Genomic DNA, 22,389 nt, shown 5'->3' on the forward strand with positions numbered 1-22,389 from the left:
ATATTTGTTCTACAAGATCTAGGAAGAGTTTCCTTACCTTTTAATTAGAAACATCAGTCAAATAGAGTATAGCTGCACCAAGGATGAAGGATGAAAACTGAAAAAATGGTGGACACATACTGTTGGACTCTTGTGCCATAAGATCCACTAGTAAAATTGACTATTTGCTCACACTAAAGCTACCAAACAGTAATACTGCCCCTAATTCTGGTACTATGTAGTAATAATGCCTCCCATTCTGACCAATATATAGTAATACTGTCCCCCATATTGAGGCCAATATAGTAAGAATGCCTTTCCAAAGAAAAATAATATCTCTCATTTGGCCCTATACAGTAATAATGTCCCTAATTCCGACTCCCATAATATAAAAATGTCCCCCATTTAGTAAATCTGTCCCCCATTCTGACTCCAGGCACCATTAATGCCCCCCATTTTGACCCCATACAGTCATATTGTTCCTCATTCTCCCACCATTACAATAAGAATGTATCTAAGTTTGGCCTAAAGAAAGTAATAATATCTGCCATTGTAGCCCTAATATAGTAATAATGGGCCTTATTCTGGGGACCATACAGTAATAATGTCCCCCATTTTTGCCCCAAAAGATTAATAATGTCCCCCATTTTGTCTCCAATATGGTAATAATGTCCACAATTTAGGTGCTGTTCACTTAGGAATTAAATAACACCTATTTCCTCTCACTTGTTCCTACACCCATGAGGTGCAGATCCTCCTTTTTTTACTATAGCCTGGTGCAGCAGGTGCAGTGTGGTGCAAGCCGATATAGCTGCAAGCTTTTGATAGGTTGCTAGCGTATATAGGTATTGCAGTGCAGGGATCCAGTGGTTTTCTTCTCCGCAATACTTTTCAACTGGATGTGCATCCAAGCACACACATAAACCTGAAAATAATGTTTGAGGGCCCTCCTCCACTCCAAGTCTGGTCGTATCCTCGCCGACTGCTATCATTACACCTCACCAAGGGATTCCCTGATTCCCCAGAGGGTAAGTCCATACCTGTGCCATGGAGGAGCAAAACAGATTAGTGCAGATTGCTGTTCGGATAGATTGTGAAACCTGCAGCCCATCAGAGGCTGCTGATTGGCTACAGCTGTCATGTGACATTGTTTATTTCGAGAGACCGATAAGTGAAAAAGAAGCCAGTGCCGAGGAGCCAGTGCCAATAGATCTGAAAGGTAGACACTTGGTTTATGATGGTGCTGATTTTGACCAAGCCGTAATGTATAAGTTTTCTCTGAAGCTAAGTGTTGTTAGGAGTTACATATTAAATTACCTTTTTATTTACTTGAAGAGGAGAAGAAAGAGGGAAGATGTTCGTCAGTTCTTTGAAAAAAAATGGAGGAAAACCTTCCCCGGCTTACAATCCGAACATTTCAACACTGGTAAGTTTCTGTCCTGTATTTTTTTCTACAAAATAAAATCATATCAATAAGAAAGTTCTGAACATCATCAAACAATATCATGTAGAGAAGACCTCCCAGTAATGCTTACTTCCTACATAGATACGGAGCCAAGCATCTCCAGACTTTCAATTAAATTGTAAATTTGTATTGATACAAAATCTAAAAACACAGTCAATTAATCAGGAGTAACAAGTAAGAATATATATAAAAATGGCGTCAGGTACACCGTGAAGATCCCAAGGAGGCAGGACAATGGGACACTTAATATATGGGTAAAAACCATAACCAATAGGTCATTGCTACTCAATAGGGCAGAACAGATCTGCCTAATGGGCATGAGAAAAGAAATCACAGCATGCTGCATTCACAGTGTATATCGGATCACACGCATCCATACAAGACAATTCCCCACATTCTGTGACAATTCCTCACATTCTGCTAGCTCTCCTCTAGGGATTTTATATTTGCCGCTACCTCTTCTTTCTCGGGGACACACACATTCTCACTCCTACAGTCCTAAAGGACACATTTCATCTATCCCATCCAAAGCTTTGCTGGCCAATGATTCATAAGGAACTCTCTCCATTGCTCTCCACCACAGCAATAAACTCACAGGTTTCTGCAAGTGTTTGATATTTGAATGGTATTTGCATCAAGGTCATATTGACCTCTAATACAATCTTTTAATATAGATTGGTAATGACAAGACGCCACTTCAACTAAGCAAGAAAAAATGGGAGTTCTCAAGAGCTGACATGAGACTGCCAGAGATTAACTATGGCCATTTGCCAGAACTGAAGAGCACAGATGTTGGTTCTCTTTACAGCGGTGAGTGTTTTATCACTATATTTCTCGAGATCCTAAACTCTTAAGTGTAAATTGAATAAAAGGATTTTACCAGTATTTGCTAGTCTAGAATACATGGAAGTAAAATGTGACAAATTTATTAAAAAGCACAATCATGAGGACTCAATACACATTAGATAAAATTCGACCAAGCCCACCAAATTCAGTAGGATCAACCAACCATTAAATGTAAAAGAAAAGGAACACCAGCGCTCAGGGTTAAAAGGATGAGGGGAGGCAACCAATAAATGTGTATGGAGACTTTATGACAGTTCCCCACCAAACTATGTTGGAGAACATACGAATCATGCAGTTGTATGGCCCATTTTTTCCAGTTAATACACCAGAAAAGAAAATATATTTCTGGTATGTGGTAGCAGGTGGAGGGGCTGTCAGAAAACAGATGACTGGAGAGGTGGATTATATGGAAACAAAATTGAGGTCATGCACTATCGTTTTGGTTACAGCTGAGGACAGAGTGCGTTTTTTAAATCGATTTTAGGTTGAAGAAGATAGTAGAAGCTTAAATGTATGTTTTGAAGGTCAGAAGATTATCCAAGAAGAAGTGAATGCTGTCAGAAAGGAAAGGATGTTGAACCACTGAAGCATATTAAATTTTTAAGTTCGTATGAATCGATTCACAGCATCTTGTCCATCGGCCACGTCAGTAATCTGTGGTTGCTGAACGAGAGCCCTAAGAATTGCCTCTTAACTGATGGCATCCGCAGCACATCATTTGATATGTTGTGTGATACTACATGTGCTTTAGGCCACGAGCATGACGTTGCACTAGGCTGGCTAATTGAAAAAAGTTCTGAGGATGCCATCAGGTAAAAGGCAGTTTTCAGGGTTCTTGTCCAGCAATCACAAATTACTAACATGGTTAATCAACTAAGTTCTGTGGACTGATTCTCACTAAAGGTCCAGTCACACTAAGCAACTTACCAGCGATCCCAACAACGATAGGGATCGCTGGTAAGTTGCTAGGAGGTTGCTGGTGAGCTGTCACACTGCGACGCTCCAGCGATCCCACCAGCAACCTGACCTGGCAGGGATCGCTGGAGCGTGGCTACACGAGTTGCTGGTGAGCTCACCAGCAACCAGTGACCAGCCCCCAGTCTCCTAGTTACAGCACACATCAGGTTAATTAACCCGATGTGTGCTGCAGCTAAATGTGCACAGAGCAGGGAGCAGCGCACAATGCTTAGCGCTGGCTCCTTGCTTTCCTAGTTACAGCACACATCGGGTTAATTACCTGATGTGTGCTGCAGCTACATGTGCACAGAGCAGGAGCCGGCACTGACAGTGAGAGCGGAGGAGGCTGGTATCAAAGGTAAATATCGGGTAACCAAGGACAGGGCTTCTTGGTTACCCGATGTTTACATTGGTTACCAGCCTCAGCAGAAGCTGGCTCCCTGCTCACTGCACATTAGTTGTTGCTGTCTCGCTGTCACACACAGCGATCTGTGCTTCACAGCAGGACAGCAACAACTAAAAAATGGCCCAGGACATTCAGCAACAACCAACGACCTCACAGCAGGGGCCAGGTTGTTGCTGGATGTCACACACAGCAACATCGCTAGCAACGTCACAAAAGTTGTTCGTTACCAGCGATGTTGCTAGCGATGTTGCTTAGTGTGACGGGGCCTTAACTCTACCTATCACTAATCTTTTTAATAAAAGAATTGGGTAGCCCAAGACATGATGATTTTCATAAGTAAAAGTTATCTAAAATATGCATAACAATAATGCCTTCCAAAGAGCCCAACTCTGTAGCAAGAGATGATCCCGAACTTCCAGGTGTGAAATCCTGTCATAGAAAGTGGGAACCAACAACCCTTCGGGGGTCTTTTTATCATGAGATCTAGCACTTAAAACTAACCCTGCATTGACAAACAGTTTACTAAGTGCTTTTACTGCAAGAGGGGCCAAGAACTCTCGTGGGATCATGCTCTGCATGGCGGGATGCCATATCTAGAATGTTCGGCTCTGACATTTGATAGAAAATGGGGCCCTTTCGAGGAGCATTATGGAGTGTTTTGCACACTGGAAAATAACAAAAAATATTATTAAAAGTAATGGTATTTTATCAGCTGTCCTAGGCCAAAAGTATAGATAGAGAGGAGACGGGATCTCACAATAGAGCTTGGAGGGCGGATGATATAGAGAGGATAAAAGTAGGTAGTGTAGAGTGAGTGGGACAGCCTAAATGTTTGTTGGTACATCCAGAGGTGTATTGTCTCTGTGATGACAAGAGTATTTTTAATACGAGAAAGTGGTGGACAGTGTCAAGATACCAAAAAAGATAAACACAACTGTGAAACCCTCTGCCATGCTACCCTGTCAATTTACCATGCTTCTTTGATGAAGTGGCGGCTGTGGCTGACAGAAGTAGATCCGTCAGAAAGATTGAAACATTGCCTAATAGGCATGTTAGGACTAGAGATGAGCGAACCGGTCCCGGTTCGGCTCGAGGTCGGTTCGCCGAACGGAGGTCCCGTTCGAGTTCGGCTCGTCGAACGTTCGACGAACCGAACTCGAACTGCATAGGAAACAATGGCAGGCAATCACAAACACAGAAAAACACCTAGAAAACACCCTCAAAGGTGTCCAAAAGGTGACAAACAACTCAAACACATGGGAAAGTGACAAGGACATATACTCATGCGAAAACAAAACAGCTGGACAAGGAAAAAGAGGAGGACACACAGATATAGGCATGGCACGCCCTTCTAAAGTCATGTAAAACACCGCAAGGTGACTTCAAGCGGAGTCTCCCTTTTTTCCAAAAATTGGGCCCCACACACACCCACCCCTTCAGTGGCAGCAGTTGTGTCCCAGTTGTACACTTCACAGCTAGATTTGCATCAAGCACATTCAAAAATACGCCATTCTTATCCGTCCCCAGGATGACACCGGGGTAGGTAGCAAAGTCTTTCCTGATCCCAGCTCTGTTCATCTTGGCTTCTTTTTTAAAACACATCAAGCAAGGGTTACTCCAAGCGGAGTCTCCCTTTTTTCCAAAAATTGGGCCCCACACACACCCACCCCTTCAGTGGCAGCAGTTGTGCCCCAGTTGTACACTTCACAGCTAGATTTGCATCAAGCACATTCAAAAATACGCCATTCTTATCCGTCCCCAGGATGACACCGGGGTAAGTAAAAGTCTTTGCTGAACCATGACTTGTTCATCTTGGCTCCTTTTAAAAACAATATAAGGAAGGGTTACTCCAAGCGGAGTCTCCCTTTTTTCCAAAAATTGGACCCCACACACACCCACCCCTTCAGTGGCAGCAGTTGTGCCCCAGTTGTACACTTCACAGCTAGATTTGCATCAAGCACATTCAAAAATACGCCATTCTTATCCGTCCCCAGGATGACACCGGGGTAGGTAGCAAAGTCTTTCCTGATCCCAGCTCTGTTCATCTTGGCTTCTTTTAAAAACACATCAAGCAAGGGTTACTCCGAGCGGAGTCTCCCTTTTTTCCAAAAATTGGGCCCCACACACACCCACCCCTTCAGTGGCAGCAGTTGTGCCCCAGTTGTACACTTCACAGCTAGATTTGCATCAAGCACATTCAAAAATACGCCATTCTTATCCGTCCCCAGGATGACACCGAGGTAGGTAAAAGTCTTTGCTGAACCATGACTTGTTCATCTTGGCTCCTTTTAAAAACAATATAAGGAAGGGTTACTCCAAGCGGAGTCTCCCTTTTTTCCAAAAATTGGGCCCCACACACACCCACCCCTTCAGTGGCAGCAGTTGTGCCCCAGTTGTACACTTCACAGCTAGATTTGCATCAAGCACATTCAAAAATACGCCATTCTTATCCGTCCCCAGGATGACACCGGGGTAGGTAGCAAAGTCTTTCCTGATCCCAGCTCTGTTCATCTTGGCTTCTTTTAAAAACACATCAAGCAAGGGTTACTCCAAGTGGAGTCTCCCTTTTTTCCAAAAATTGGGCCCCACACACACCCACCCCTTCAGTGGCAGCAGTTGTGCCCCAGTTGTACACTTCACAGCTAGATTTGCATCAAGCACATTCAAAAATACGCCATTCTTATCCGTCCCCAGGATGACACCGGGGTATGTAAAAGTCTTTGCTGAACCATGACTTGTTCATCTTGGCTCCTTTTAAAAACAATATAAGGAAGGGTTACTCCAAGCGGAGTCTCCCTTTTTTCCAAAAATTGGGCCCCACACACACCCACCCCTTCAGTGGCAGCAGTTGTGCCCCAGTTGTACACTTCACAGCTAGATTTGCATCAAGCACATTCAAAAATACGCCATTCTTATCCGTCCCCAGGATGACACCGGGGTAGGTAGCAAAGTCTTTCCTGATCCCAGCTCTGTTCATCTTGGCTTCTTTTAAAAACACATCAAGCAAGGGTTACTCCAAGCGGAGTCTCCCTTTTTTCCAAAAATTGGGCCCCACACACACCCACCCCTTCAGTGGCAGCAGTTGTGCCCCAGTTGTACACTTCACAGCTAGATTTGCATCAAGCACATTCAAAAATACGCCATTCTTATCCGTCCCCAGGATGACACCGGGGTAGGTAAAAGTCTTTGCTGAACCATGACTTGTTCATCTTGGCTCCTTTTAAAAACAATATAAGGAAGGGTTACTCCAAGCGGAGTCTCCCTTTTTTCCAAAAATTGGGCCCCACACACACCCACCCCTTCAGTGGCAGCAGTTGTGCCCCAGTTGTACACTTCACAGCTAGATTTGCATCAAGCACATTCAAAAATACGCCATTCTTATACGTCCCCAGGATGACACCGGGGTAGGTAGCAAAGTCTTTCCTCATCCCAGCTCTGTTCATCTTGGCTTCTTTTAAAAACACATCAAGCAAGGGTTACTCCAAGCGGAGTCTCCCTTTTTTCCAAAAATTGGGCCCCACACACACCCACCCCTTCAGTGGCAGCAGTTGTGCCCCAGTTGTACACTTCACAGCTAGATTTGCATCAAGCACATTCAAAAATACGCCATTCTTATCCGTCCCCAGGATGACACCGGGGTAGGTAAAAGTCTTTGCTGAACCATGACTTGTTCATCTTGGCTCCTTTTAAAAACAATATAAGGAAGGGTTACTCCAAGCGGAGTCTCCCTTTTTTCCAAAAATTGGGCCCCACACACACCCACCCCTTCAGTGGCAGCAGTTGTGCCCCAGTTGTACACTTCACAGCTAGATTTGCATCAAGCACATTCAAAAATACGCCATTCTTATCCGTCCCCAGGATGACACCGGGGTAGGTAGCAAAGTCTTTCCTGATCCCAGCTCTGTTCATCTTGGCTTCTTTTAAAAACACATCAAGCAAGGGTTACTCCAAGCGGAGTCTCCCTTTTTTCCAAAAATTGGGCCCCACACACACCCACCCCTTCAGTGGCAGCAGTTGTGCCCCAGTTGTACACTTCACAGCTAGATTTGCATCAAGCACATTCAAAAATACGCCATTCTTATCCGTCCCCAGGATGACACCGGGGTAGGTAAAAGTCTTTGCTGAACCATGACTTGTTCATCTTGGCTCCTTTTAAAAACAATATAAGGAAGGGTTACTCCAAGCGGAGTCTCCCTTTTTTCCAAAAATTGGGCCCCACACACACCCACCCCTTCAGTGGCAGCAGTTGTGCCCCAGTTGTACACTTCACAGCTAGATTTGCATCAAGCACATTCAAAAATACGCCATTCTTATCCGTCCCCAGGATGACACCGGGGTAGGTAGCAAAGTCTTTCCTGATCCCAGCTCTGTTCATCTTGGCTTCTTTTAAAAACACATCAAGCAAGGGTTACTCCAAGCGGAGTCTCCCTTTTTTCCAAAAATTGGGCCCCACACACACCCACCCCTTCAGTGGCAGCAGTTGTGCCCCAGTTGTACACTTCACAGCTAGATTTGCATCAAGCACATTCAAAAATACGCCATTCTTATCCGTCCCCAGGATGACACCGGGGTAGGTAAAAGTCTTTGCTGAACCATGACTTGTTCATCTTGGCTCCTTTTAAAAACAATATAAGGAAGGGTTACTCCAAGCGGAGTCTCCCTTTTTTCCAAAAATTGGGCCCCACACACACCCACCCCTTCAGTGGCAGCAGTTGTGCCCCAGTTGTACACTTCACAGCTAGATTTGCATCAAGCACATTCAAAAATACGCCATTCTTATCCGTCCCCAGGATGACACCGGGGTAGGTAGCAAAGTCTTTCCTGATCCCAGCTCTGTTCATCTTGGCTTCTTTTAAAAACACATCAAGCAAGGGTTACTCCAAGCGGAGTCTCCCTTTTTTCCAAAAATTGGGCCCCACACACACCCACCCCTTCAGTGGCAGCAGTTGTGCCCCAGTTGTACACTTCACAGCTAGATTTGCATCAAGCACATTCAAAAATACGCCATTCTTATCCGTCCCCAGGATGACACCGGGGTAGGTAAAAGTCTTTGCTGAACCATGACTTGTTCATCTTGGCTCCTTTTAAAAACAATATAAGGAAGGGTTACTCCAAGCGGAGTCTCCCTTTTTTCCAAAAATTGGGCCCCACACACACCCACCCCTTCAGTGGCAGCAGTTGTGCCCCAGTTGTACACTTCACAGCTAGATTTGCATCAAGCACATTCAAAAATACGCCATTCTTATCCGTCCCCAGGATGACACCGGCGTAGGTAGCAAAGTCTTTCCTGATCCCAGCTCTGTTCATCTTGGCTTCTTTTAAAAACACATCAAGCAAGGGTTACTCCAAGCGGAGTCTCCCTTTTTTCCAAAAATTGGGCCCCACACACACCCACCCCTTCAGTGGCAGCAGTTGTGCCCCAGTTGTACACTTCACAGCTAGATTTGCATCAAGCACATTCAAAAATATGCCATTCTTATCCGTCCCCAGGATGACACCGGGGTAGGTAGCAAAGTCTTTCCTGATCCCAGCTCTGTTCATCTTGGCTTCTTTTAAAAACACATCAAGCAAGGGTTACTCCAAGCGGAGTCTCCCTTTTTTCCAAAAATTGGGCCACACAGACACCCCATCAGTGGCAGCACTTGTGCCCTAGTTGCAAACAGGATGTTTTGATTTGCATCAAGCACATTCCAAATCCACAAGCATTTACTCTCCCCAGGATGACACAGGGGTAGTAAATTCCTTCTGGATCCATGACTTGTTCATTTTGACTTACGTCAGTCTGTCCACATTGTCACTGGACAGACGCGTGCGCTTATCTGTCAGCACACACCCAGCAGCACTGAAGACACGTTCAGAGAACGCTGGCAGCTGGACACGACAAAATCTCCAAGGCGTAACTGGAGAGCTCTGGCCATTTTTCTAGATTTCAAGCCCAAAAGGAGCAAGGCTCCATTTGCAAAGTCATGGCATCGATGTTCATTTGGAGATACTCCTGTATCATCCTCTCCAGCCGTTGACTATGTGTCAGACTTGTTGTCTCTGGTGGCCTTGCAAAAGAGGGTCTAAAAAAATTATGAAAAGATTCCATAAAATTGCTGTTACCAGCACCAGATACGGTCCTACTGGTACGGGTAGACTGTTGAAGATGACGAGACCGTCCCATGTTTGTCAAGTTACAACTGGGAGATTCCCTCCCTGCACCTGCACGGTTGTTTGGTGGAAAAGCCGAGCTAAGATCGAGTAACAGCTTCTGCTGATACTCCTGCATACGTGCGTCCCTTTCTATGGCTGGAATTATGTCACAAAATTTGGACTTGTACCGGGGATCTAACAGTGTGGCAATCCAGTAGTCATCATCACTTCTAATTTTGACAATACGACTGTCATGTTGGAGGTAGTGCAACAAAAAGGCACTCATGTGTCTTGCGCAGCCATGCGGACCAAGTCCACGCTGTGTTTGTGGCATAGAGGTGCTAACCGTTCTTTCTTCCTCTGACATCTCCCCCCAACCTCTTTCAACTGAAATTTGACCAAGGTCTCCCTCATCCGCTGAGTCTTCCATGTCCGTGGACAGTTCGTCCTCCATTTCTTCATGTTCTCCTGCACCTTGCTCAACATTTCGCCTGCTACTATGCGCCCTTGTCGATCCCTGTCCCCCATGGTCCCATGCCTGCTGCGTTGGTGATGATGAACGTCTGGACCTTGGTGATGTTGTTGTCCCTTGCGCATATGAATCCTCCTGTAGTTCCTCCCCTTCATGTTGTCCCACCCCCTGACTCCGAATAGTGTTTAGCGTGTGCTCCAGCATGTAAATGACTGGAATCGTCATGCTGATAATGGCATTGTCAGCGCTAAACATATTCGTCGCCATGTCGAAACTGTGCAGAAGGGTGCATAGGTCCTTGATCTGAGACCACTCCATCAGGGTGATCTGCCCCACCTCTGCATCTCGTTGGCCCAGGCTATACGTCATGACGTATTGCACCAGGGCTCTGCGGTGCTGCCACAGTCGCTGTAACATGTGGAGAGTTGAATTCCAGCGTGTCGCCACATCGCATTTCAGGCGATGAACCGGCAGGCCGAAAGACTTCTGGAGCGATGCAAGTCGCTCAGCTGCGGCGCTTGAACGGCAGAAGTGAGCAGACAGTTTTCGTGCCCTGTTCAGAAGGCCATCTAGGCCGGGATAGTGTGTTAAAAATTGCTGGACGACAAGGTTCAACACGTGAGCCATACAAGGTACGTGTGTCACCTTGCCCAGGCGAAGGGCCGCACCCAGGTTTGCAGCATTGTCGCACACGGCCTTACCAGGCTGCAGGTTGAGTGGAGACAACCATTTATTAAACTCGGACCGCAGAGCTGACCACAACTCCTCAGCTGTGTGACTCTTATTCCCAAGACATGTCAAGCTAAAGACCGCCTGATGCCGTTGCGCTCTGCTGCCAGCATAGTAATGAGGGGTGCGTGATTCCTTCTGCGCAGTGAGAACGCTGGTGGCCTGACCAGGCAGGCTTGGGGCGGAGGTGGAGGACCCAGATGAGGTGGAGGATGCAGAAGCAGTGGCGGAACTTGGACAGACAGAGGATTGACACACAAGTCGTGGGGACGGCAAGACTTGTGCAGCAGACCCTTCACCATCTATCACCATAGTTACCCAGTGGCCAGTCAGCGACATGTAACGTCCCTGTCCATGCTTACTGGTCCAAGTATCGGTGGTGAAATGCACCCGTTCACACACAGAGTTTCTCAAGGAAGCGGTGATGTTGTGTGCGACATGCTGGTGTAGCGCGGGCACACCTTTCTTAGAGAAGTAGTGGCGACTAGGCATCTGGTACTGGGGCACAGCGACAGACATAAGGTCTCTAAAATCCTGTGTGTCCACTAGGCGGAAAGGCAGCATTTCGGTAGCCAACAGCTTACAGAGGGATAGAGTCAACCTCTTAGCTTTGTCATGGGTCGCAGGAAGTGGCCTTTTATTTGACCACATCTGAGGGACAGAGATCTGGCTGCTGTGTGTAGACGGTGTTGAGTAGGGTGTCCCTGGAAAAATGCAGGTTTGTGAGGAAAGTGCAGGCGGAGACATGATGTTGCCTTCATCCAACGTTGGTGCTATCGATGTCTGAGAGAGCTGTACACACTCACTTGTTTCCCCTTCCAAACCAACTGACGACCTACCAAGCAAACTGCCTGTTGCGGTTACAGTGGTGGAAGTTGTGCGTGGAAAAACAGGTGTGACAGCTGTCCCCACAGTCATAGAAGATGAAGAGCACGCGGATGCACTGGAAGGGGCAGGCGGTGGATGGTTCGCTCCGCTAGGTCGCATTGCAGCACGGTGAGCTTCCCACCGGGACCTATGATATTTATTCATGTGACGATTCATGGAAGAAGTTGTCAAACTGCTGAGGTTTTGACCTCTACTAAGAGAATCATGACAAAGTTTACATATCACATAATTTGGGCGATCTTTTTCTATGTCAAAAAAGGACCAGGCTAGGCAAGGCTTAGAGGCCATGCGACCTGTTGATCTACCACGAATAATGCTCAGAGGCAGAGTGGTGGCTGAGGATGCAGTTGTAGACGTGCTACCAGTGCTCCGACTCTGTCCAGGAAGGCGCAAGGTAACTTCGTCGTCGGTTGCATCCTCCTCCACCGCCTCTGTTGACCTCCTCGAGTGCCTGACTGGGGGTTGACAGTAGGTGGGATCTAGAACTTCATCATCAATTGTTGTGTTTGCACTCCCCTCCCCCTCAGACCGAGCCTCTTCTTGCCCTGACCGAATATTTAAGTTGTCATCCCAATCGGGTATCTGCGTCTCATCTTCATCAGAATGTTCCTCATTGTCTATAACCACAGGTGTTACAGTTTGTGACAAAGGGTCAACATTATGCTCAGAAACTTGTTCCTCACGGCCTGAATCCGAGTCACAAAGGTTCTGGGCATCACTGCAGACCATTTCCTGTTCTGTACTCACTGTAGCTTGGGAGCAGACCTCTGATTCCCAGGCTATAGTGTGACTGAACAGCTCTGCAGACTCAGCCATCTCAGTTCCACCATACTGTGCAGGGCTGATGGAGACTTCAGAGCTGGGAGAAATCAAGTGTGATTGGGATGACAACTCAGAGGACTGGTGTTTTTTGGATGCGGTACTTGAAGTGGCTGAGAGGGCACTTGTTGGACCACTTGAGATCCATTCAAGCATTTTCCTTTTTTGCCCATCATCTACCTTTCTTCCTGTTGTTCGTGTCCGTAAAAAAGGGAGCACATCGGATTGTCCATGGTAAGTAGTAGACATCTTACTTTTGCTGGTAGAGGGTCTATCTTCAGCAGATGATAATGGAGCTTTGCCACCTTCCCCACGGACAAAACCTTTTTTGCCTTTTCCACCACGCCTCTTCCCCTTTCCACCAGCATCTGTCATTTTGCCACTCATGTTGATTGCGACAAGATTGTGGACTGAAAATGTGGTAGTAAAAATTGAGAGGTGGTGTAGATTGCAGTGGTGGTCTAGCTTTATTAACAGCAGAATAATAAAGAATAAATATCCCTGACAATGCAACTACAGGCCTTAAACTGGCAGCAAAAATTGCTAGTCTAATGGCTTAGTTATAATGAGTTGGAGTGTGCAATGCAGGCAGACGCGCTCTGCAAATGTCTTTGCACTAGTGGGACTATAGCAAAGTCCAATAGCCACGTATAGGATGCCACTAGGTACACTGAGTGTTTGCTAGTATAATGGCTTAGTTATAATGAGTTGGAGTGTGCAATGCAGGCAGACACGCTCTGCAAATGTCTTTGCACTAGTGGGACTATAGCAAAGTCCAATAGCCACAGATAGGATGCCACTAGGTACACTGAGTGTTTGCTAGTATAATGGCTTAGTTATCATGAGTTGGAGTGTGCAATGCAGGCAGACGCGCTCTGCAAATGTCTTTGCACTAGTGGGACTATAGCAAAGTCCAATAGCCACAGATAGGATGCCACTAGGTACACTGAGTGTTTGCTAGTATAATGGCTTAGTTATAATGAGTTGGAGTGTGCAATGCTGGCAGACGCGCTCTGCAAATGTCTTTGCACTAGTGGGACTATAGCAAAGTCCAATAGCCACAGATAGGATGCCACTAGGTACACTGAGTGTTTGCTAGTATAATGGCTTAGTTATAATGAGTTGGAGTGTGCAATGCAGGCAGACACGCTCTGCAAATGTCTTTGCACTAGTGGGACTATAGCAAAGTCCAATAGCCACAGATAGGATGCCACTAGGTACACTGAGTGTTTGCTAGTATAATGGCTTAGTTATCATGAGTTGGAGTGTGCAATGCAGGCAGACGCGCTCTGCAAATGTCTTTGCACTAGTGGGACTATAGCAAAGTCCAATAGCCACGTTTAGGATGCCACTAGGTACACTGAGTGTTTGCTAGTATAATGGCTTAGTTATAATGAGTTGGAGTGTGCAGAGGACAAGAGGGTACAGTGGCAGGATTGTGGGGCTCTGGGTAGAGGAATGGAAGCCTGCCTTTCTATTCCCTCCTAATGGTGAAATGCAGGGAGGAAATCCCTGACCTTGGCTACACAGACGCTGTTGCTGTTTTCAGGACCTGTCACCTATGGCTCTCTGACCCTGCCGGTTTGAGCCCTTAAAAGGACTGCTAGAAAGTGCTCTCCCTAAGCTGTCTAACGCTGTGTATGCAGCGCATACAGCTGTATCGGCGATAGGACTCAGGAGGACGGAGCTGCGACAGTGATGTCTGACACCAAAGACGCAGAAGGCAGATAATGGCGTCCTGGGAGGAAAATGTCCGTTTTTATAATGCAGGGACATGTGACATGGACATCCTATCACAAATGCCGTTGCTTCTCTGGCTAAAAGTCCACTTAGCTGTGTGTGTGTCTGGGATTGGCTGACATGCTGGCCCGCCTCACTACACGCGCGCGCTTAGGGAAGGAAGACAAGGAAAAAAAAAAAAAAAATGGCGATCGCCATTATAGAAACAGCAGTGATCTGAAGGCGCTGTTCACGCACACTATACACTGAAATGTCATAATAGTGTGATTCACAGAGTGATTTAGCTGGTTTTTTGCTGCTAGAACCGTTCTCGAACGTTTCTAGAACTATCGAGCTTTTGCAAAAAGCTCGAGTTCTAGTTCGATCTAGAACATGCCCCAAAATCACTCGAGCCTAGAACTGGAGAACCACGAACCACGAACCGCGCTCAACTCTAGTTAGGACTACACATCCTTGCTGAAGCATTGTGAACAGTATCCCAGAGCGTGCTGTATTATTCCAGATGTCAAAGAGAAACCTACTATGACAGACCTAACAAGAGTGTGAAGACAGCCTAAACTGCTATTTTCTATATACGGAGCACGCTGTCAGATGTTCTCCAGTTCAGGAAACAGATCTCATAACTACGACATGTCTCTGCTGTTTGTGTATTGTGGGTCTCTTAGGATGTGTTATGTGGGGAATAAGTCATACATGTAGCTAGGAAGAACAATTCATTAGTGAGTATTCCCTCTGGGTGTTCAGTGCGTAATGTATCACTTCATTTCTCATGCAGATACAATGAGGTAATTATTTTCCAGCTACAAAAGTTTTCATAACTATGCAATTACTTCTTAATAACAATAAAGCAGTATATGCTGAACTTTTCAGTTTTTCTACTCTCCAACATAAAAATGTTACTACCGAAATATTTGTGGTTTCCTTATTGTTTTTCTAGTTCGTAGTTCAAAACTGGTGAAGAAAGAAAATAAGACAATGCCAGAGTCCCGCATCCCTTCTCTTGCTATGATTGATCTACATAACACCAGCACAGCCTTGTCACAGGTTAGTCAACGGAAATTTCACAAAGAAAATGTGAGAAAATTATATAAAAGGAAAAATTTCTTTGATGCAATTGTAAAGGGCAAAATGGCATATTTTAGCAGTGCCATAAGAAATAACTAGTGATGGGCAAGTGTGCTCGGTACTTGGTTGAACATAGGGGTGCTTGAGATGCTCGATACTTGATCAAGTATCCTGGAACTCAGGCACCATGCTCAAGTTCCGCTCTGCATGTTTTACATGCTTTTTCAGCCACTAAACATGAGAGGCATTGCCTGCCAATTATTACGGTAATGCCGTAGCCATGTTGGCTACTAGCATTACTGTGATAGGCTGGCTGCATTGTGTCATGAGGTCTATATAAGACCCAATAATGCCCTGCCTGGTGCAATGCACTCAGAAATAGTGTAGGGAGAGTTTCTGCTGGAGAAGGGAAACGGTTTTATAGCATCACAGAATCTGCTGATGCAACATTAAACAACAGTACTTTTCAGGACTAATTCTATAATAACACCACTCTTAGCTGCATTTAGTGTAGGGCAGTTGCTGGAGACGGGATAGTGTATTAGAGGCATGTAGGCAAGGATTCTAGCCTTACAGACCTTGTTGCTACGTAAAAAATCTATTCTATAATAATACCACTCTTAACTGCAATAAGTGTAGGGCAAGCTACTGGAGAAGGTATAGTGTATTAGAGGCATTTAGGCAGAGATTCTAGGCTTACAGACCTTGCTGCTGCTACATAAAAAATATATTCTATAATAACACTGCTTTTAGATGCATTTCATGTAGGGCAAGCTGCAGGGGAAGGGATAGTGTATTAGAGGCATGTTGGCAGAAATTCTAGCCTTACACACCTTGCTGCTGCTCCTGAACAAGGTATTGGCAAGTACATTGTACAAGAGAAGAAGCAGTGATGTCACCCGAAGACATTGATTGTGGACCTAGGAGTTCAGCCCACCTAGTCAGGCGTTTTCATGACATGTTCCTGAGCATGCTGGTGGTGGTCAGGCTTATAATGTTCAAGTCCCTGCTGGTTTTGGTATGGCACAGGTTGCAAGTGACCGTTCATTTATCGGCCACACCTTCTTTAAAAAAGCGCCATACTGAGGAACACCTAACCCTTTGCATCAAAACATGCCATGTGTGGTAGCTCTTGGGAACAGTTGCCCTCCGTTTCCTTCTGGCCACCCCACTGCCTCTGATGGCCCTATCAAAATTCAGTGAGTGTCAGTGCTGGCCCTATAAAATTATGAGTGATGGCCAGTTGCTGACCGTCTAAAAATTATGAGTGAGGGCCAGCTACTGCATCTCTAAAAATTGAGTGAGGATTGCCTGCTGGCGGTTAAAAATTATGAGTGAGGGACAGCCGATGGCCCTCTCAAAAGTATGAGCTATTGCATCATGATGACTGTGTGGATATGGTGGAGGACAAGTAAAATAATAAACCATGAATCGTATACTTTTTTGGGGTTGAATTGGTGCATGGGAATACACCAGAAAAAAAGAACATTTCAATTGGCTTTATGTTCCCCATAATGTCATCCACTGAAGTTGAGAAGTCGGGGCCAATCCATTCCAATCCTTGTTCATTTTTAGAACAGTCAGCCTGTCAGCATATTCAGTTGACAGGCGGATGTGCCTATGAATTATTATGCCCACGGTGGCAATAATCCCATGAAATTAAATTAAGCATGGGGGAAGCTGTGAATACTTTTACTTCTTGCGGCCTGCGACACTGATTTGGCTCACGTCTGTGGTGAGTAAAGGCCGCCTGATTGCCCTGTAAAAATTTGGAGCGAGAGCTGCATGACATCCCTGTTTATATGGTGTAGGAGATGGAGGACAAGGAAAATAACTCATGTCATGAACCATATACTCTTTTGTTGGTGGGAAGGGGTGCATGGGAACACCCAAAAAAAAAACTTTAAATTTTTTTGTTCAGTTAATGTTATCCTTTGGAGTTGAGAAGTTGGGGCCAATCCAGGCCTTGTTCATTTTGAGAACAGTCAGCTTGTCAGCATTTTCAGTTGACAGGCAGTTTTGCCTATCAGTTATTATGCTCCCGTTGGTACTAAAAACCTATGGAGTCAACTTAGGCAGGGAGGGAGCAGAGAATGCGGCCTGCAAATTCACATTTGCCTTAATTCCTTGTAAAAAAACATAGATAAATAAATAAAGATGCATTCATACAGAGGGAGAAAGACCCAAATGCACTTCTTGTGTGAATAAATGGACAAAAGAATGGTGGTGTTCTTTTCTCCAGAATGGGTTGGAGAAATTCCCCCCATATGGTTCATGAATCTTCATTGGAAAAGGTCTTCAAGGAAATAAAAAAAAAGAAGTTTGGAAACCACGGCTTCAATGTATTTGAGGCAGCCTGATGCCCTGACCCGACACAGGACGAACTGCCGCCCAACTTAGCTGGAGCAAAATTGGAGTCAATGCCTGAAGATCCTTGTTGTGCTACTTGTACTCTGAGTAGTGGCCTCGAATGCGGGACTTTTTCTTGTAGGCCAAAAAAGTTCCACTCCTTCTAAATGTAAATATTTTCTGAGGCCCTACTCTACTTGTGTTCCAGGGCATATTGGAGTGACTCCTAATTTTTGGAAGCCCTTACACATAGTGCATACACCTTACCAATCCCAAATAGAGAAAATTATCTTTTGAGGCCATCCTCTACAAATATTGAAGGGTGTATTGCAATTTCTCCTTTCAATTTTTGATAGGCCTTGCTCTTAGTGCATAGCCTTCACCAGTCTAGGAGTATCACTCCTTACAATTGGGAAAAAATGAGAGAAATCTCACGCATGCAATTCTTTTTTTCCTGACTGAAATTGAAAATTGCTGCATTTTAGAAAGAAGGAGCATGTCAAAGCTTTCTGCGTTTTTGCCACGTTTTTCACCATTGAAGGCACTATAAGTGCACTATGAGTGCGAAAACACAGTAAAAACGCTATGTGTGAACATAGCCTTAGGAGTGGAGGAGGCAGTTTTTCTTTCTAGTTAAATTTGCCTTCAAAACAAGTCATTATACAGGAAGAAAAGTGGAGTAACACTCTGACAAAATTGTTTCCAGCAGTGACCTGGGAGTCAGAGATGTGTCCAGGCATCTTCCCCATGCTGTTCCCATTCCATTTAAGTACTTTTTCCATCCATTTCAGTGATTTTACCGCCCAGACTTTTTGGTAGGATCTGCTGGAAAAATACTCGAGTTCCCTGTTGACATCCTATCTAATCCTTACTTGAGACGAGCACCTGAGCATTGCAATTTGCTCAATTCTCAATTTGAATACCGAGCAGCTGAGCATTTTAGTGTTCATTCAGCACTACTAATAATCCATTTTACATCAGACTAAGCAACTTTTCCTTTTGGGGCTTTTGATTTTTTTTATCCTCCTCTTCCAAGGGCCATAACTTTTATATTTTTTCAGCGACATAACCACATGGTGTCTTGATTGATTTTTATTGCACTTTTTTTTTAATGACGAGTTGGCATTTTGATTTTCTTTTCTTTATGGGGTTTACCTTTATGGGGTTAATTTTTTTATTTTCATGCAACAAATTTTATAGATATGATACATTACAAATTGTCTCAAACATACTTTGATAAAACTGACACACAAAAGAAATAGACATGAAAAGTGTCAGTTCATGTTGATTTGGTGTCTAAGATTTAAAGGGGTTCTTGCACCAAGAAAGTTAATTTTTAAGTTCATTTTAAACAATACATCTTGGAATAATAATAATTTCAACAATTGAATGTGTTGTTTTTTTAAACAAAATGTTCCTGTGTTGAGATAATCTTATATACTGTATGTGTGTCCCTGCTCTGTACTGTGTAATGGCCGTGTCTGACCGTACAGGGACATGGTCTGACCATACCACAGCTCCTGGACTGGGGAGGAAGTAAAGAAATATACAGGTATTACAGCACAGGATGGATAAATCATTTCCCTGTCTGTTTTTAAAAAATGTTTTACCTCAAAAAAATAATTATTCCTCTTATAACTAAAGATAATACAGAAGGACATATGTATTATAAAAAAGAAACATCCATAGTTGCCAGAAGGAGCAGAGTATCAGGTCCAAAGTCCTCTTTGTAAGTGGAGCAGTAATGAGCATGTGCATTCACCCAATCTGGCAGACAGATAGTAAATGGAGCACATGTGCCACATGCTCACTACCGCTCTGTTAAGATATAAGACTTTAAGATGGCCTTTCTTCTGGTCTTGAAGGTCCCAGATCAAGAGATTAGTCTTCCAGCACGCATACAGTTAAAGTGAACCTGTCGGGTGCAATATGCACCCAGTACCATGAGTAGTCTTCGGTGCCTATTGCTAATCCCTGCCTAACCGTCCCTGTATACACTAGCATAGATAAAGAGATGTTTAGAAAAAGTATTTCTAAAGATCCTTTATGATATGCTAATGAGCGAGGAGACTAGTCACAGGGGTGATATTTCCCCAGACTAGTCAGCCCTCTTAGCACGTTAGCACGACCGTAGGGGTGTACTAACATGCTACTCAATGCCCATTGCCCAGCGTCATCAGCAGTGATGTGAGTACCTGTGTTCATTGTCATCGCTTCAGTGTGCATGATCAGAAGCCCGCCACTTCCAGTCATGCGCACTAGATCTCTCTGAAGCCAGGACGCATACACTCGGCTTCATAGTGTGCATGACCGAAAGTGCGGTGACTTCTGATCATGTGCACTGACCCTAAAGTGGGCGTCACCGTTCATGACTCTGTGTAATGAGCATTGAATAGCATGTTACTACGCCCATGTGGGCGTCTTAACATGGTAAGAGGGCTGACTAGTCAGGGGAAAAAATGCCCCTGCGACTAGGTCTTTAGAAATAATATGCTACTATATACAGGGACAGTTAGGCAGGGATTAGCAATATATACCCAGAACTGCTCGTGGTTCTGGGTGCATATTGCACCTGACAGGTTCCCTTTCACACCTAAGCCGTGGATAGATAATATAGAGAAACTTGTAGAAATGTATACCTATTTTCCTATTTTATAATCTATTTCATTACTATTATTTGCAGTTTGTGGGAAATTCAGTACAAGACCACCCAGATGTTTCAGAAGCAAACTTCCCTCCAGTTGAACATTAAAAGTGCATTTAAAAATAAGGAAAAGAAACAAGAATGTGACAAGTTTTGTGAAAATGTGACTCCGCGCATGAAGACACCGGATTGGGATGGGCTTGGAGCCTTACTTTGTAGCAAATAGTGACAATACAGTAAATTGCTGTGAAGAATATCATCCACTAAGTGCTGCATACATGATGGAATAACATATGCCATGTTCATTATAGCTTTACTCGTCTGGATATCAGAAAGCAGTACCTCTCACTACAGCACATATATGAATATGCTACAATGCAGCAATGGCAAGTCATAGACATATACTCATCACTCTGTGGGATTGTTTCAGTAACTATCATTTGAGAATGCAGCATGTGTGGGCTATGACAAGTGACTACTATATGAAGAAAATCATGTAATATACGCACAATATGTATACACAAGAAGGTTAACGTGAGGAATATTATCATTTGGATTGCTGTTTTCCAAACTGACTGATAAATTACGTAATACAAATATACCCTCTTTTGTTTATTAAAAGACAGACCAAGTGTAACTGACTGCTCTCTATAGAAGGAGACTGGATTAATCTTGCAGTGTATGGATTCTACAAGAACATTTAGTAATAAAGAGATCCTGACTATCGTTTGCCCACTGTGCAATTCTTGTAATTATATACCGCCAATATAATTATTTTACACATTTACAATTGATTTTTAGTGATGAGCGAGTACTAAAAAGCTCGGGTGCTCGAAGCTCGGGCCGAGCCTCCCAAGATACTCGTGTACTCGGGCCGAGCAACGAGCCCAATGTTATCCTATGGGAGACCCGAGTATTTTTGTGAAATGACCCCCCGGCAGCATGGAGAAACCCTAAAAATGTCACAAAAGTCTCAGAAGAGTGCTCAAATGACATGGCAACAGCATGGGGAAGACCCCTTGAAGCATTTATCACTCAAAAGTCACAGCTGTGAACAATTTTGTCCGCGTTTCACGCCATTTTTACGGACTCACCAGAAAACCTTCCAAAATGACCCCAAAATGATTTTTCATAGCAGAAATGTTAAGGGCACATACCCAATAGTGAGATAGAGCTGGTGTATGTTACTTTTTGAGATTAATACATGAAAGATTTTACGTGAAAACATTGTGTGGCACTCCGATGTCCCTGAGAAGAGACGTACATGAAGGCCTCTTGAGTCTAATGTGCCCATTTTGAGGAAGTGAGTCTTTGTAGTATTTTCCTTTGCCAGGGCAGTCCAAAATTGTGAGGTTCACCAATGCCCCTGCATACAGACGTGCATGAGGGCCTGTAAACCTGAAGTGCCCATTGTAAGGAAGTGGGTCTATTTCAGTATAGCCCTTTGCCAGGGCAGCCAAAAATTGGGAGGCTCCACATTGTCCCTGGATAGAGACGTGCATGATGGCCTGTAAACCTGAAGTGCCCATTGTAAGGAAGTGGGTCTATTTCAGTATAGCCCTTTGCCAGGGCAGCCAAAAATTGGGAGGCTCCACATTGTCCCTGGATAGAGACGTGCATGATGGCCTGTAAACCTGAAGTGCCCATTGTAAGGAAGTGGGTCTATTTCAGTATAGCCCTTTGCCAGGGCAGCCAAAAATTGGGAGGCTCCACATTGTCCCTGGATAGAGACGTGCATGATGGCCTGTAAACCTGAAGTGCCCATTGTAAGGAAGTGGGTCTATTTCAGTATAGCCCTTTGCCAGGGCAGCCAAAAATTGGGAGGCTCCACATTGTCCCTGGATAGAGACGTGCATGATGGCCTGTAAACCTGAAGTGCCCATTGTAAGGAAGTG

At 44.6% G+C, this 22,389-nt stretch overlaps 1 protein-coding gene across 2 annotated transcripts in view; it reads left to right on the forward strand.

The window, feature by feature from the left end:
• CDKL2 (cyclin dependent kinase like 2) overlaps positions 1-21,220 on the forward strand; it is a 107,962-nt gene extending 86,742 nt beyond the window's left edge. For both annotated transcript variants that reach the window (XM_075351342.1, XM_075351348.1), the window contains exons 10-13: positions 1,315-1,405; positions 2,119-2,254; positions 15,374-15,480; positions 20,534-21,220. In XM_075351342.1, coding sequence (XP_075207457.1) covers positions 1,315-1,405; positions 2,119-2,254; positions 15,374-15,480; positions 20,534-20,602 — 403 coding nt within the window. In that variant the 3' untranslated portion in view covers positions 20,603-21,220. The remainder of the gene's footprint in view (positions 1-1,314; positions 1,406-2,118; positions 2,255-15,373; positions 15,481-20,533) is intronic.
• Positions 21,221-22,389: the final 1,169 nt, after the last annotated feature.

The sequence above is a fragment of the Anomaloglossus baeobatrachus genome, chromosome 1, assembly GCF_048569485.1.
Source record: "Anomaloglossus baeobatrachus isolate aAnoBae1 chromosome 1, aAnoBae1.hap1, whole genome shotgun sequence".
In the NCBI taxonomy this organism is placed as follows: Eukaryota; Metazoa; Chordata; class Amphibia; order Anura; family Aromobatidae; genus Anomaloglossus; species Anomaloglossus baeobatrachus.